The 16,590-nt window shown below is 40.2% G+C and overlaps 1 protein-coding gene across 1 annotated transcript; it reads left to right on the top strand.

The window, feature by feature from the left end:
- The first annotated feature begins 124 nt into the window (after positions 1–124).
- On the top strand, positions 125–3,341 carry LOC120430390 (RNA 3'-terminal phosphate cyclase-like). Its single transcript, XM_052710044.1, has 4 exons — positions 125–287; positions 2,046–2,737; positions 2,804–3,062; positions 3,128–3,341. Exons 1-4 carry the CDS (start codon positions 246–248, stop codon positions 3,209–3,211), a joined length of 1,077 nt encoding a protein of 358 aa, XP_052566004.1. The 5' UTR covers positions 125–245; the 3' UTR covers positions 3,212–3,341.
- Positions 3,342–16,590: the final 13,249 nt, after the last annotated feature.

The following is a 16,590-nucleotide window of genomic DNA, read 5'->3' as shown; positions in this document are numbered from 1 at the left end:
TAATTTGACCGCCAAATTGGTCTCATTGTCGCACTGTGCATCTGCCCAGAAGCACACCTTCTTTTCCGACATGATCGCTACAACTCCACTGTCAGAAACTGACGTTTCTATGGGGTAAACAACTGCAAATCTGCAAAATTTCCCGATTAGACACCGGGCCGGACTGATAATTTTAATTTATCAGTGATTAAGTTAAAAGTTGCGTTATTTTGTGAAATATTGTATTAGTTTTGTAGGATCTGAATATGGCCAAACCCATGGATATCGACGGAAGCATGCTAGAAGGGGTAAGCTTGGAGAATTGTGTTTGATTTAACTGTTGAAATTACTCAACTTTCAACTTTCAACAAACTAACGCCGAAGAAGTCAACCGGAAGATCCTCGAAATACAAACCAACGCTACTGGCACCGATGGCATCCCCATCTCGTTTGTGAAAATGCTGTGTCCGCTGATCCTGCCTGAACTTTGTCACCTCTTCAACGCAATTATCGCGACTCGAACTTTCCCGTCTCTGTGGAAAACAGCTATTGTAACACCTATACCCAAGACTCCAAGCCCCAGCCTGCCCAAGCACTTCCGTCCAATCAGCGTCCTCCCAGCTGTTTCGAAAGTGTTGGAAAAAATCCTGCTTGACCAAATCACCGATCATCTCGAGAACCCGAACCTGCAGCTCCTGGCCAAACATCAGTCAGGATACAGGAAAGGATTCGGAACGACAACTGCTCTTGCCAAGGTAACGCACGACATCTACGGGAACCTAGAACAACAACTGCACCGTCTTGGTACTTGTCGACTTTTCGCTTGCGTTCAACTGCGTCAACCATCACCTTCTTGAGAACAAGCTGAATCGGGAATTCAGGTTCTTGAGCGCTGCTTGTAAGTTGGTCGCATCGTTCCTTGGCCAAAGAAAGCAAAGCGTCCGTCTCGGCGATAAAGTGTCAGCTGTACGGGATGTCACCGATGGTACACCGCAGGGGTCCTGTCTCAGCGCGCTGCTGTTCAGCCTTTTCATCAACAGCTTACCCGGAGTCCTGAGATGCGATTACCAACTGAACGCTGATGACTTACAAATCTACGTGTCTGGACCGATTGAGCAGATCGAAGACCTGATTGCCAGCATCAACACCGACTTAGCTGCGATCACAAACTGGGCCAACCAAAATCAACTTCACCCAAACCCAAAAAAAAACACAGGCCATCGTCTTCACCAAAGCAGGTTCCGTTCAACCCCACACGGACATCGTATTCAGCGGGGAAGTTGTTCCACTGTGCGAGAAAGTTGTCAATCTTGGTCTCCAGCTGGACAACAACATGACCTGGAAGCATCAAACCAACAGTGTGACCCAGAGAGTCTATAACACCCTGAGGACGTTCCGTCGCTTTGCGGCGGTCCTCTCTCAACCCACACGGCGCAAGCTGGTCCAAGCTGTGATAGTGCCGATGTTTACCTACTGTGACATTGTCTACTATCACGGGCTGTCTGCGGCGCTTAAGGAGCAACTCCACCGGTGTTTCAAGTCGGCAGTGCGTTTTGTATACCACCTGCGCCGTCGAGATACAACCGCAGCAGTGCGACACACCCTACTTGGACACGATTTGCCGATCAACTACCAGCTTCGGACAAGCTGTTTCATGAAGAAGGGGTACGATGGAAACTTGCCGGAGTACCTCCAACAACATCTGGTGAGAGGACAGTTAGAACGGACCCGCTCGTTCATCATCCCGAGACACACAACGATTAGCGGAAAAAGTGTGCTCGTCGCCGGAACCACGTGCTAGAACAACCTCCCTGCGGAGCTAAAAGGACAATCGACATTGTTGGCCTTCAAAAATGCATTTAAAAGAACCATTCGAAATTAATTTTGTGAGCCTTAGAGTTAGAGTACTTTGTCAAGTTTATTTTGGATCCTTTGTAATTTTCCTATTTCCTAAAGTGTCTTCCTTGACCTGATCAAAAATGTTAACTAACAAGTTATCGTACCCAATAAATCAACAAATTACAAAAAAAAATTACAAATTACACATCAAATTTGTTTTTTTGCAGGGCGGACAAATTCTCCGGATGGCGCTCGGATTCAGTGTGCTCTGTCGGAAGCCCGTTCGGATATTCAACATTCGCGGTGGCCGCAAGAAACCTGGCCTGTTGGCACAACACATGAAGGGCATCGAACTGTTGCGAGACCTTTGCAGTGCCGAAGCCAAAGGGCTGGAGATAGGTTCGACTGAGATAGAATTTCATCCGGGCGAAATCGGGCGGGGGAAATTTACGGCGCACATTGAAACGGCGGGGAGCGTTAGTTTGCTGATGCAGGCCGTTTTGCCGGTGGCGATCTTTGGTTCCGGAGCGATTACGCTAGACCTGAAGGGTGGAACTAACGTGGAAATGGCCCCGCAGGTGGATTTTATGACGGAAATCTTCCGGCCAAACATGGAAAAGTTTGGCGCTACGTTCGACTTTGACTTGTTCCGGCGGGGTTATTTTCCGAAGGGGGGAGGCCATTGCGTGGTTCACGTCAAATCGATTCGTTCGTTACGACCGGTCACGTTGGTCGACTTTGGAGTCATTAACAAATGCTACGGCTGGAGCTTCGTCTCCGGAGCCGTTCCGATCAAGGTGGCAAAAGACCTTTCGGGAGGTGCCAAAAACATGCTCAAACGAATTTATCGTGAAGATATCGACATAGAGGAGTACCGCGAGAGCGTCGACATGGCGACGGACAATTGCTCCGGAATCATGTAAGTTCTACACGCATATGCAGTTGAAAATGACCCGCTCTCATAATTCACACTATTTCCATTCAGTTTGGGCATTCAGACGACCACCGGTGTGGTGATGGGTGGAGCGGCGCTGGGCAGTCGCCAAAAGGACGCATTCCGGATCGGAGAAGATGCGGCAAACGTAATTAAATCCGCGTACAAACTTCGCGCTTGCGTTGATCGCCACGTGCAGGACATGGTGGTGGTGCTGATGGCGCTGGCGGAAGGCCGCAGCCGGATAAAAACGGAACCCCTCACGCTGCACACCCAGACGGCTATTCACGTGGCGCAAATGATGACGGATGTAAGTTCGCTTAAATGTTCGTTAAAATTTGGAGCCCATTTTCAATTCGCAGTTTCTCATTTCAGGCGAAATTCACCGTCACAGAGCAGGAGAACGGCAGCTTCATCATTGAGTGCGATGGAATAGGCATCCAAAATCAGGTGGAATAATACGGCGCATTACTTGTGTGCATTTAACGTGAGTCCGAAATTCCAAAATTTACAATTTACTCATTTACTCTACTTGAATGCGCTTCAATAGCAAAATTTTATTAGAATTACAAATTTGGATGTTTGGAACAGTCTGGAGAATATCACGGCCATCAATGATAGTCATATATTCATGTACTTGAACTTGTTCTACATGACCACTTTTAGATTCTGTGAAATGTGATCCGTTCTCAGTATATTCTCTGCGGTAAACACAACGCAGTAGGGCTGGCCACTTTAATTTGTGTAATACGTTTTTGAATGTTCTCGGATGTACTGCAATTATTAATAATGACAAGAAAAATGCTTGGGCGTAATCTAATCAAAAGACTTTCCAGCATGCTTTCTTCGGACTGGCTGCGTTTGTGTTTGATTAGATTAAATCAGATCGTTGTTATCGTCGGACATTGGCGCATCATTTCCGGAAGTCGTGTCTTCCGTTGATATCAGGAGATCATTTTGAGCAACTTTTGTTCTACGAAAAACTTTACTTCTCTTGTTTTATGTTTTTCTTGTTTCATTTTTAGTTTTTGCCTTCCTCACCTTACTGAGGAAAGACTATAAAATCACTCGAAAACTGAACTTCTCAATTAGACCTCCTAGACCCACCTTCATGTATACCTATCGACTCAACATCGAATTCTGAGCAAATGTCTGTGTGTGTGGTGGGATGTTGATCAAAAAATTGTCACTCGATTATCTCGACATTGGGTGAACCGATTTTGTCCATTTTGGCGTCATTCGATCCGTTTTGGGGTCCCATAAGTCGCTATTAAAAATTATGCAGTTTAGTTAAGTACTTCAAAAGTTATGCTAAAAAAACGATTTTAACAAAAGTCCGGAAGATTGTAAAAAGGGTGGTTTTTGTAAGAAAACCTGGCATGTTATACATTTTCAGAAAGGTATTTGAAAGACCTTTCCAACGTGTTCAAGACATTGAAGATCTGACAACCCTATCAAAAGTTATAAGCACTTAAGTGTTATTTATGCACTTTTTGAAGGCCGGATCTCAGATATTTTGATGAAAACGTTGTCCGGATCTCTCATGCAACCTATCGTTGGAAAGGTAATCAAAAGACCTTTCCAACGCGTCCAAGACATTGAAGATCTGACAACCATATCAAAAGTTATAAGCACTTAATTGTTATTTATGCACTTTTTGAAGGGCCGGATCTCAGATATTTTGATGAAAACTTTGTCCGGATCTCTCATGCGACCTATCGTTGAACAGGTAATCAAAAGACCTTTCAAACGCGTCCAAAACATTGAAGATCTGACAACCATATCAAAAGTTATATGCACTTAAATGTTATTTATACACTTTTTGGAGGCCAGATCTCAGATATTTTGATGAAAACGTTGTCCAAATATATCATGCGACCTATCTTTGGATAGGTAATTAAAAGACCTTCCCACGAGCGTGTTTGGATAGCCTTACCCTTTAAATGAGAGGAAGGCACCAACCACCTAAGGGTGGATTAAGTAACGTTTTTTTCTAAAGGGACTTCTACGGAAGGTTTTTTTTTATTCGGCCGTTGCAAATATTTTTCAAAGTTTATGTCACCCCCCCCCCCCTCCCCCCTTCAAAATTGGTCCGAAAAATCAGGGGGCAAAAAAAATATTTTTTCAAAAATCTTCAAAATTTTAATGAAAATAGAAGTCAAATCAACTTAAAACAATCTAAAACGCATTTTTCTGCATTTATAATCATATTTAGCATGTTTGGGCTGGATTAAAAGTATTTTGAATTTTTATGAAATTCCAATGTACAGCACAGCAAAAACTTTTTTTTTCGCAAAAAAAAATAATTTTCGTCAATACTTAGGTATTTTGGATACTAAAGATTGCAAAACAACTGGGCAGGTGTAAAATGCATTTTTAAACACTTTGTTCATTCAAATGTTGAAACCATGGCTCGTAAGTTCAATGTTTAAACTTTTTTATTTTTTTAACCAATACTGATACTTTTTTTTTGGGAACTTGTTCAGGAAACTATTCTCTACAATGTAAAGGGCGTATTAGAGTAGACTATGACAAACAAACTCACTAACAAACAAACTTTTTGACAGTTTGGCAGTTTGCCTGATTTGTTTGTTTGCCATACATTTGTCTTTGTTTGTGAGTTTGCCGCAAATTGTCAAACACACAAAAGGGCGAGTTTGTTTGTTTGCTTGTCATAGTCTAATACCTCCTTCATTGACTCGAAAATGCTTTTGAATGTAATGGTGTAATTTAGGATTGAAAAAAATAATGTTGGGAGCGTATTGGGTAATAAACAGCTTATCATTGACATAATTTATGTTTTTTCATTGCTTAATACTCAAATTTGTATCCGAGAAGCATGTTGCTGTATTTTCATGACAAATTACCACTGCGCGATTTTGACATTTCGTGCGTGCACCATTCGTAACGCTATCTTGGCTTAAAAATCTGGATAGCAATAGGATTACAAATAAGAGTGATATGCTGCTAACTGTTTAAATTGTGCTTAGAAACACAGAAATCGGGTGAAAAATTTCAATCGGGATTTTCTGCGTTTAACTCAAGGTTTAACTTTTTTTTAACAGTTTTATGTAGATCGGCAATCATATCTGTAGAAGTATTAATCAGTGGAAATATTAATAGCCTTATTATTATATGGAAAACTTTATGTTTTACCATTTTCATTGCTAGCTAATAGTGGTCACTAACCAATTAATACAAAAGTTCTTTTGACTGCCGTTCTACACATAATTGTCCCATGTTCAAAAAAGTGCAACTGAGAAAAACACGATTGAAATTTTTCGACCGTTTTTTTGTGTTTCTACGCATAATTGTCCCGTGGGTCCCTATTCACCCCATAAGTCCCTAATCATCCCAGTTAGCAGTTTATCACTCTTATTTGTAATCCTCTTGCTATACAATAGGTAAACAAGACACAATACTTCGTAAAACTGATAATTTCGTGAAAGAAAATACTTGGTGGGACAATTATGCGTAGAAGTTCAACGATGGGACAAACAGACTTGTTGTTGTTTTCAATGAATTCCCGAACAAAGTACTAGATTTTATGTGTTTTTCGAAAAGTAAACGTCAAACTAAACCTAAAAATGACAAAAAGTCTGAATCGACCAAAAATGCCATGGGACAATTATGCGTAGAACGGCAGTTGAGGTCATTTGAAATTTGACAAACACCGCGCTGCTGCGGTGGATAACTTTCCAATGATGTAATCAATATACGATTTCAAGCGTTCGGTTTATTTCAATTCATTAAACACACGAAAGAATGAAATTTATAACAGAAAACAATGGCTAACGGGAAACCGGATAACATCTGAGCGATTCCAAGCAGGTTTTTACAAAGTAGTGGTCGACGACAGGTTGGCTCCTTCACCTGTATCTCTACGCGCGTACCTTCACAACCTGTAGATATGGGATATGCGACTTCTTACAATGAACAACGCAACGCCCGCGTGAATGGGTTTCGAGTTTCGATCGATCGATCGTATATTAGTAATCAAAGCATGCGGAAGGCACATCCCGCGTCGGGGGTTTCGGGTTTTGTCGTGTCCTCATATTTTGTCCCCACTTTATATTCTTGGTCCATCGAGCCGGCCCACATAAGGCCCGCTGACTGTGTAGGCTGATGGTGCCACGCTTGGTGCTTTAAACTTCCTCCAGTTCAACATCGAGAACTACCTACTTGGTGTGGTTGAGCGATGGAAGTAGCTTCAGTTAGTTTGATTTGAGATATAGTACTAAAATTTACAAGATGTAGATTTGGCGACATTGTCAACGGGTATTGTCAGTGAGGTTTATCAAAACTTTTAAAGCCAGGTGTTTTTTTAACATTCCAACGCCCAAGGCTCCAAAAAAGTTGGAACGGTAACTTCAACTCAATGGTTCTCGGGCATAACTCAACCAATCAAGATGATTCTTCTTTCCAGTGATTTGTTAGGATGTCTAGATGATTCTAGAACTTTGCAGAACTTAATTTGATCAAATCTGTAATTTTTGCGATCAAAAACATCGTTCCAACTTTTTTTTTCGCGTGTAAAAAAAATCGCCAAAAATTCCGCGGAGGCAGTCATTTTGTAAAAAATGTGGAACGATGTTTTCGGTCGCAGAAATTACAGATTTGTCCAAAACAAGTTCTAAAAAATTTTAGGATCATCTAGACATTCTTACAAATCACTGGAAACAAGAATCGTCCAGATTGGTTGAGTAATGCCCGAGAACCAGCGAGTTGAAGTTACCGTTCCACCTTTTTGAGAGGCTTGGGCGTCCGTGTAAGTTGGACATGCGTTGGGCGTTCCAGTGTTAATGAATATCCAGACCATGTTGCACATTTGTTCCGCAAAAGTCCAGGGATGGGAACCCTTCACGCCGGTTTAACCTTCGGGAAGTCGCGTGTTTTCGCCTTTCTTACAAGTGCCCTTACAAACTGTGTACAAAGTACACGTACGCGACCTCCGGTGGGTTAAAATATAAAAAAATGCATGTACTACCTAAAGATCACCGGTCCTTACCTTACCTAGATCATATACACAATTCGCTTTCGGTTGGGTTAAAATCGACGGTTTCTCGAAATCTCTGAACAGTGAATCTCAAAACTTAATCCAAAACAACTGTTATACATATTTGGCTGATGAACGACGACGACGACGCGCACCTTAAGATGAAACGGGACGCAAGTTCTTGAACAACTTCTGTTCAACTTAAAGCAATTTCGGAACTCGACAGTCTGCTTGCTAGCGACCTATTCATTCCCGTTACAGTTTATATGGAATTCCAATAAGAATGTAACAGAAAAATCAGGCATCGGGTCCAGACTGTTAAACAACATGTAACAGGCTGGTGACCGATGAAATTTAACTAATTTTTGGTTTTTATGGTCATATTCGGGTTCAGCGATCCCAAATTAGTTAAATTTAATTAGTCACCAGGCTGTTACAAGTTGTTTAAATATACTTGAAGACTCTCTCATCGCCATATTGGTCGCCATCTTGAATATCTCGCTTCCTTTAAGGAATCCGGCATCGTGACCGCGATATTCGGACTCAGCAGGGTCAATTTAGTCTAGATCGATCAAAACCTGGCCTGCTACACGATTGGCCGTTAGACATGCCATTTTCGGCTTTTGTGCCTTGGTTATTTCTTGATTCCGTCATCAGGGATGACATTGCACAGTGTTCGGAATGGCAAAATTAAGTGGAATAAATTGATAACTCCTTTATTTGACGTCCTAGCCAAATGGTGTCTTCGGAAGAGTTGTTGTACTTGATAAGGACATAAAAATCTATCAATTTACCCTTCATTTGACCGATTATTACCACGTTTTCAATAAGATTCCGCTTAAAAATGATAAATAAATTGATTAAAAACCGTCAAATTCAAATTGAGGTACCTAAAAATAGACACTGATAGACACGGAGATATTTTCAGGAAATGTAGTTGAAAGTGAGTACTTTCAGGTGCATTGTTCGGTTTTGCGCCAAAATGCGCAATTTTGATAGCACAACAACTCTTCCGAAGACACCATTTGGCTAGGACGTCAAATAAAGGAATTATCAATTTATTCCACTTAATTTTGCCATTCCCAACACTGTGGCATACAAATTTAAGCATTTTTGTATGATCCAATCTCACCCCCAACCCATTGTCATACCTGATGACGCTCCATGAAAAAGAAATTGTGTTTGTGTAAACTGCAAAAAGTGATTAGAATAGGTTGACCAGTGTCCCAAAAATTGGTTTATTTCCCCTGACTGGTTCGGTGGTGTGATCCACCCAAGTTTTGAGTGCACAGGTAGGGTTAAGCAGAGTATTATGGGTCTGTTTCTTGTTTAAAGTATTTTTGATAAGCTGAAATAAAACTTACTCTCCGAAATGATTTGAATGGTTTAAAGTATTTTTTGTGAGTTTAATTGCATTTTCCATAACACTTCCACTCGATTGATTCGCTTATAACTTTTTCGATTCTAATAGAAAGTGGTCTAGGGTGAAAGTCCTTTTCTGTTATTACCTTCTCACCCTAAGTGCAAATACGCACACACACACTAGTATTCAAATGAGTTCAAATTGATATTATTGGTGATATTTTGTGAGCCGTGCTGTTTCTTCACCACCATCTTCATATTAATTTTCTTGTTTTTTTTTGTATTTCTTGCTCTGCATTCGAAGCCGAACGCGCGGCGGACTCGCGCGATGTAGGTGTATAGTAAAAGCATTTTCATTCAAATTCTAAAAATAACAGCAGTTCATTGATACAAAAACCGTCCGTCAATCATTGCGGCGTGGGCGTGCTAACTTGTTTGTACACAACCAACACAACAAAACGATGATGGAGGACGAATTCGACGACCGCGACGACGACGGTGACTTTGGCTGCTCGAGATGCTGGCAGTTGAGATCGAGATGATGCCGAGGAGGAGGAATGAGGGAAGCACAATTTCGTTCATCATTTTAGATGGGGTTAAAATTACGCGGAATGAATGAATCTTTGAAATTATTTCTTGAGGAATATTTTCTCATATAGTTTTTCAATTCCTAGTAAATTTTGAATGGCTTTTTATTTGCTATTTTAAATCTTCAGTCCCTTTTTATGTACATATTCCAAATTTGTATGCATTTTTTTTTTCAAAATACAGTAATTGTAACAGGAATACAAACAAAAGAATAAATTCATGGATTTTAAAAGGCTTTAAACAGTTCAAATTATTTAGAGTTTTTTATTTCTAAGAACAACGTTTCTTCAATTATGATAACATCATCACTGCAATTTGTACCCACTGTTCAATGCAAACCGTTTCTTTTTGTCACAGTGTGCCAAACTCTCCAACATCAATGCAGGGGGGCTGAACTGTCAAAATTTCCCGTAGCACTCATTCAAGCAATATGGCCGCCCAATGTTATTGTTTTGAAAATCAAATTCGTGATCGGCTTGGAAAAGTTTTCGGGATATCGATGTTTTGAAAGGTAATTCATATTTAAATATGAGCTAGTGCTGTCCAGAAATACGTGATACATCGTCAGCAGCAAGGTAACTTTTCAATAGCGCATGTAAATTAATCAGCAATCAATGTTTTCAGATGTTTCCGGCAAGCGAAATCTTTCCGGCTGTGTTGCACTTGCACCTGCATTAGCCGTACCTGGTCGAAAAGGATTCACGAAACAGTAAGCTGCAATTCCAGTCCTCAGCAAGCGCTCGGAACTTCTCTGGCTGCAGAATTCTTCCAGCGGCGAATTCCAGAAATGAATGAAAAACGATGGTCAGGTTCCAAACAGCTCGGCCGTGATCAGAATCGCGCGATAAAACCAGCCATTTGCCTTCTGAATAATGATCAAGTGAATCTCGTGCTGATTCGACACTGACTGGCCACCTTAAAGCAACGTCCGGAAGAACTAGCTGCGAACAGCCAGTATCACCCGGTGCACCGGCAGCATCTCATCCTCAATGAATAACGACACGTCCGAGTACGTCATGCACCGAGGAGACCGAATCAAACGAAGCTAGAAGAACTCATAAAAAGCATTGAAAAATACTTCCTCAGGTTTCTTACAACAATTTCAATAATAAAAATCATAAAACATTGAATTGTACTGTTTTCATTATCTCAATCTTATCTCAAAGTTCAACTTGTCTGGTTTTGTACTTCAATACAGTTGAACAAAAAGCTTGATTTTTATTTTATTTCACTCAATGCCTAAAACAAAGTCACAACAAAGTATAATACAACAAATGCCGAAAGTTCTGTTATTAACCTATTATTTATATGCTAAATCATTCGAATCGTCAATTAAACCATTCAAACACCCAAACATATTATTCTCGAACTCTAATTCTTCGAAAAATAGGCAAACAAAAATTATTTATAAATTGAATTTCCAACAATAGAGCGTGACAAAACGTGTAACATTTGCCCTATTTCAAACTTTTTTGGGGTAAACGATCCAAAAAGTGGGTACCAGGCTGGTTCCATAACAATAACGCTGCGTTTGTATTGGTTTGACAGTTCGTAGAAGCCCCCTGCATCAATGCCCAAAAACACTCACGCAGTAGCAAAAACCGGCAACACTGAGCTGAACATTCATTCGGTTCAGTCGCTCCGCGGGCGTTTCTTTTTTGGTTTCGTGTGCTGCGCGCCACTTCTCGAAAATATTAAGCCGGAAAGTACATCCGGTCATGCGCGCATTTATGGCGGTATACTTATAAGACCATGCCAAGCAATAGCAACAACAGCGGCAGCAGCTCTAGAGACTCAATAATATATACAACAGACACGCAGACACTGCCAGCAGGGTGGTTACTTGATTCTTGAAGTTTTCTCGAGATTTTGGAAAATGTGTTTTTTTTTTCAAAAAATTACGATTGATCCTTGTAAAATTTGAGAATGTTGTGTTTTCAAATACCAAATTTTATTCATTTTTTTTATTTGACGAAAAACGAAGTTGACTTTATAGTTGTCGGCCACTATTGCTAGTACCAACCACTAGTGTCTTCCTTTTAACTACAATGACTTCGCCGCCCTGGGCTCCTATGTGTTTGAGTACGGCACGGAGCGACGGCGCCGGATACCCATATTTACGCTTAGAATTTTAGAGCGCCCGCTGCGGGATTCGGACCAGCAACCTCTGGATTGTGAGTCCACGCGCGGTCCGATTGATCCACACGGGCGGGACAAATTAACTTTGAATAAGTTCAAATAATTTCCTCGGAGTGTGGAAAAACAAAAAACCTCGAAATCACTATGGCGTTTTAACACTTAAAATCCCATAAAGAAAATTATCCCGCGAACTACCAAGCACGCGAAAAAAGTCGGAAGTCCAACATTGATCAGCTATTACTCGGTTCCCTGTGGACCGACTTTCAAAATTCAAAATGCAAAAGATGCGGACAGATGTCTAGATAATTTTCCTTTTTTTTTTTGAAATGTCGGAACCTGGAAGCGGTTCCAAAGTGGCCAGATCGTTTTAAGAATGGGTTTTACCCAAACCTGGATGAAATTCATTTTGAAAATTCTGAACTAGGATACTCATACTGCTAAGTAAAAAATATTTCATGAAGAACACATCTTACACCTTACAACTAAAATGCCTATCCAAATTTTAAATAAAGGTAAACTAAGGCCAAAACTAGTAGCAATAAAGGCCATTGCAAATTTTATTTCATATTTCCCCCCCCCCTCCCCTCTTCAAAATTTCCCTAGAAAACGAGGGGGGACTAAATTTTCAATAATACCGTTGTAAAATCGATTCTAAACTTTCCAGAAAGCATTGAAAAAAAAAAAAAACGGAATCGACGTAACACCTTATAATGTGGCCTTCTTAAACCTTGCGGTTTCGTCAACGGATCCACAGGTGTGCATCGTTCTTTTTGCGACAAGACTCCGCCTCCCGGGTCTCCTAAGTGTGAAGGTATGGCACGGGGAGAGGGCACCGAATACTTATATTTACACTTAGAATTTAGAAATTAGAATTCAAAAAGCAATGTAAATTGCTAATTTATGTATTTTTATTCAACTAAAGCCTTTTTTTATTAAACTTTTTACAAATTTTGAATATTTTAAGTCTATAACCGATCTGTGATGGTTATAGACTTCTTTAAATCTATTACAATTTGTGATTCATTATCATCCCCTTGAGGGTGCACAGCAACCAAGTAAGTTGTTGTCTTCTTATTTCAAATTTGTCAAACTTACGGACCCAATACTGCAGCAACGGGATTGTAAAATTATTCAAACTTTGTTGTTAATAACTTTGTGGACAGTAGTTTAGCGGATGAATAAAAAGCGGATGAATAAAAAAATATTTCGATAGTATCCGTAGTTTTGAAGATACACTCTTTGGTTGGTCATTTTTTCGTTTGACACTTTTTTAGTTTGTACCCCGTTGCTTGGTCAAAGTCAAACTAAAAAATGACGAACTGTCACTTTATATACGGCACTCACGCACACTATTAAAACAAACGTTTGATAGTGTGTGTTAACTCCGTGTCAAAGGGGTGTCATACTAAAAAGTAACCCCGTTCGTTTGACAACAGTCGGTGTCAAACCGTAACCCCGATATAATATGACTGTAACAAAAATCTAGGTGCAAAAGCTCTGGTTGATGTGTACCGTTAAGTACTGTCTACAAAACTAAAAACAACAAAGCATAATTGTTTTTATAATCAGTTTGTGGCAGACTTCGACCGTAAGTCCGTAAGGGTCCGTAAGTTTGACAATTTTGGTATAAGAATACTACAAATTCCTTGATTGTTATGCACCATTAGGAAACAAATATTTTTATTACTTTGAAAATTTTGAACTTTTTTGATGCGGTCCTATAAGCAAATGTAAACACTGAGTGTATCCCTCTAACACCTTATGTCAGGGGTGTTAAAAGTTTTTGGAGGCCGTGCCAACAAAAAATCACATCCGCGGGCCACAAAAAATCACCTCGCGTGCCACGTTTGGCCCGCGGGCCATACTTTGGTCACCCCTGCCTTATGTCAATGTCCATCAGAGTTAGCGGGATAAGTACCCTATAACCCCTAAACGCACTATGCCATTGTTTTTTTTATTCTTTAGTATAGAGTTTTTCAGCCGGAGGCTGGTTCAACCATAGGTGCCATTGTTCGCAACGCTTGCTTAGAGCGTATCTGAAACCTTCACAAAACCGTCTAACTCTAAGCGAAACTTTTTTGGGGATATCGTGGAGATTTTCCCTTGTACCCTTAAAAAAGAGGAGCATCAACACGTCTTGTCTTCTAAATCAATGGACGGCTGTCATGGTGGTGATAATCTGGTTCAGGTGGAATTGGTTCTATTCCCAATTATCAAATCCTAGACAACTTGGGCTTAGACAATCATTACATCACATGGCGAAATCCAGTCTGCAATCCGCTAACATCGATGCGAAATTTTTTATCGTTTCCTCAGTATCTCAATTTGAATGGACACTAGGGTGACAATAAAAAAATTACATCAGGAATACCCCTCTGATTCGATTCCTTAGGCAAAAATAAGTATCTGAGCAAATTTTGAGCCAAATCGGTAAAGGTTAAGGGGTCGCTTTTTACGGTTGAAGTTTATATGGGGAAAATCGCTAAAATGTATGGGGAAAAACATCGCTTCAGGATTTTGGCAGCAGGTGGCGCGGGTCTCGCCCAAAATTTTCCAAGAGTGAGATTCTTGTAGGAAATTTAATTTCCTACAACTTTGTCGAAGGGTGCAAAACGATCCGAGTTGATCCTGATTTTTGATGATTTTTCTAGTAAAAATTATTTTCTTATGTACTTCTTATATACCCCTTATATTCTTTCAAGTATATAAGCCAATTTCTTTTCATCGCATTGCTAATAACTCATCAGGATCAATTCGGATCTTCTTGCACCCTTCGACAAAGTTACAGGAAATTAAATTTCCTACAAGAATCTCACACTTGGACAATTTTGGGCGAGACCTGCGCCACCTGCTGCCAAAATCCTGAAGCGATGTTTTTCCCCATACATTTTAGCGATTTTCCCCATATAAACTTCAACGATAAAAAGCGACCCCTTAGCCTTAACCGATTTGACTCAAAATTGGCACAGTAACTTATTATTGCCTAAAGAATCGATCCAGGGGGTATCTCTTCAGATTTCTCAAAATTTTCATTTTTTCTTGTCACCCTAGTGGACACCCTGCTTTTAGGAACTCTTCTCTAGAGATGGTCGTGGGGTGAATAAGGACAGGGAGGACGAAACAGGAGAAGAAAAACTACACAAAATTTCGAGTTTTGCATAAAGTTGTTTGAAACTTTTGTCGCTTTCTTCCTTATCCAATACACCTTCGTAACGACAAATCACGACGGTTTGGATATTTTGTTGTCTTGGCTTGGGCCGCGTTTTATTTCTGCTGTTTTTCGTCATTTTTCGCTGTGGGTCCACGCCCCGCGTGCTCCTCTTCGAAGCAGCAGCAGCTAAATTTAAAAGGAAGAAAGAAATCAGAATCAACGCGGAGCGGAAAGGGAAATGTGCGCGGACGCGACACGTCTCTCGTGCGTACACGCCTTTACGACGACGACGACGACGACAGTGCGTGTGTGTGATTGCGGATGTTGAATGCGGGCGATGAGAGGGTGAGGGACAGAGAGGAACAGACCGACAGACTTAGTATAGGTATTGGTATGTACTACTTGAGAGAAAAGGGGAAATGTCGAATTTCATTCATTATTTCATCAATTGAGTCTTGACATTCTACATCCACAAATATTCATTCATGATTAAAAGCATTTGAGTGAATCGACTTGTCAGAAATTTAAACACTTATTTTTCAAGTAAGTTCATTATGAGTACTGAGTATTTTTTTTAAAGATTTTCAAAATATCAAAAAAATCATGAGAATATATTTTTAACCCAAATATATATTTCCAATCCGTGTTCCAACAATTCATAATAACGTACGAAAAGTTTACAAGTGTCCCAAATCTAAATGTTTACAAGTTACCCAAGATCTGAAAAAAAACTTTAGAGATTACATTTTAGCTTTCAGACATGAAAACAGAAAATAAAAATATTTATGTATTGCGCAATTCTCACTAACTTAGACTTCGCACTAAATTATTGCTATCGATCGCATTATTGCGACTTGTCAAACTGGCTTGGAAAATTTTAATTTTCTCAAAAAATGATCAAAGCGAGCCGATGTTGCTCACCTGTCAATCGCAATTTTATAGTGCGAATGTCCAGTTTGGTGGAAACTGCGACTGGAAATGTAAATAAACAACTGCTGGTTGCCTAGATTTTGGAAATTTTGTTGTCAAAAGTGCGAGAGAAAAGTGCGGGCCAAATCCAAGTTACAGTGCAAAGATCAATATTCCCTAATAAACTTCGTCATATCTCCATTTTTGTATTTTGACATACTGAGCTTGTTTGCTTATTCAGCCTCCTGTGATCAAATTGTGATATAACGTAACTATTCCCATACAATCCGTTTTGCCTTCCTCACCTCGATGAGGAAAGGCTATAAAATCACTAGAAAAATGAACTTCTTTATTCGACCTCGTAGACCCACGCATACCCATCGACTCAGAATCAAATTCTGAACAAATGTCTGTGCGTGTGTATGTCTGTAAGTCCGTGCACCGAAAAATATGCACACGATTTTCTCCGGACTGGCTGAACCGATTTGGACCGTTTTGGTCTCATTCGATCCGTCTTGGGGTCCCACAAGACCCTAGTTAATATTATGAAGTTTAGAAAAGTACTTCAAAAGTTATGCTAAAAAAAACGATTTGGCCAGAGTTTGAAATATTGTAAAAAAGGGGTGGTTTTTGTAAGAAAACCCGTCATGCTATATATTGTTAGAAGATTGACGATCTGACAACCCCATCAAA

Source organism: Culex pipiens, chromosome 3 (assembly GCF_016801865.2).
Source record: "Culex pipiens pallens isolate TS chromosome 3, TS_CPP_V2, whole genome shotgun sequence".
NCBI classification, from domain to species: Eukaryota; Metazoa; Arthropoda; class Insecta; order Diptera; family Culicidae; genus Culex; species Culex pipiens.
Note: the sequence above shows the minus strand (reverse complement) of the source record. Positions and strands in the feature narration are given on the sequence as shown.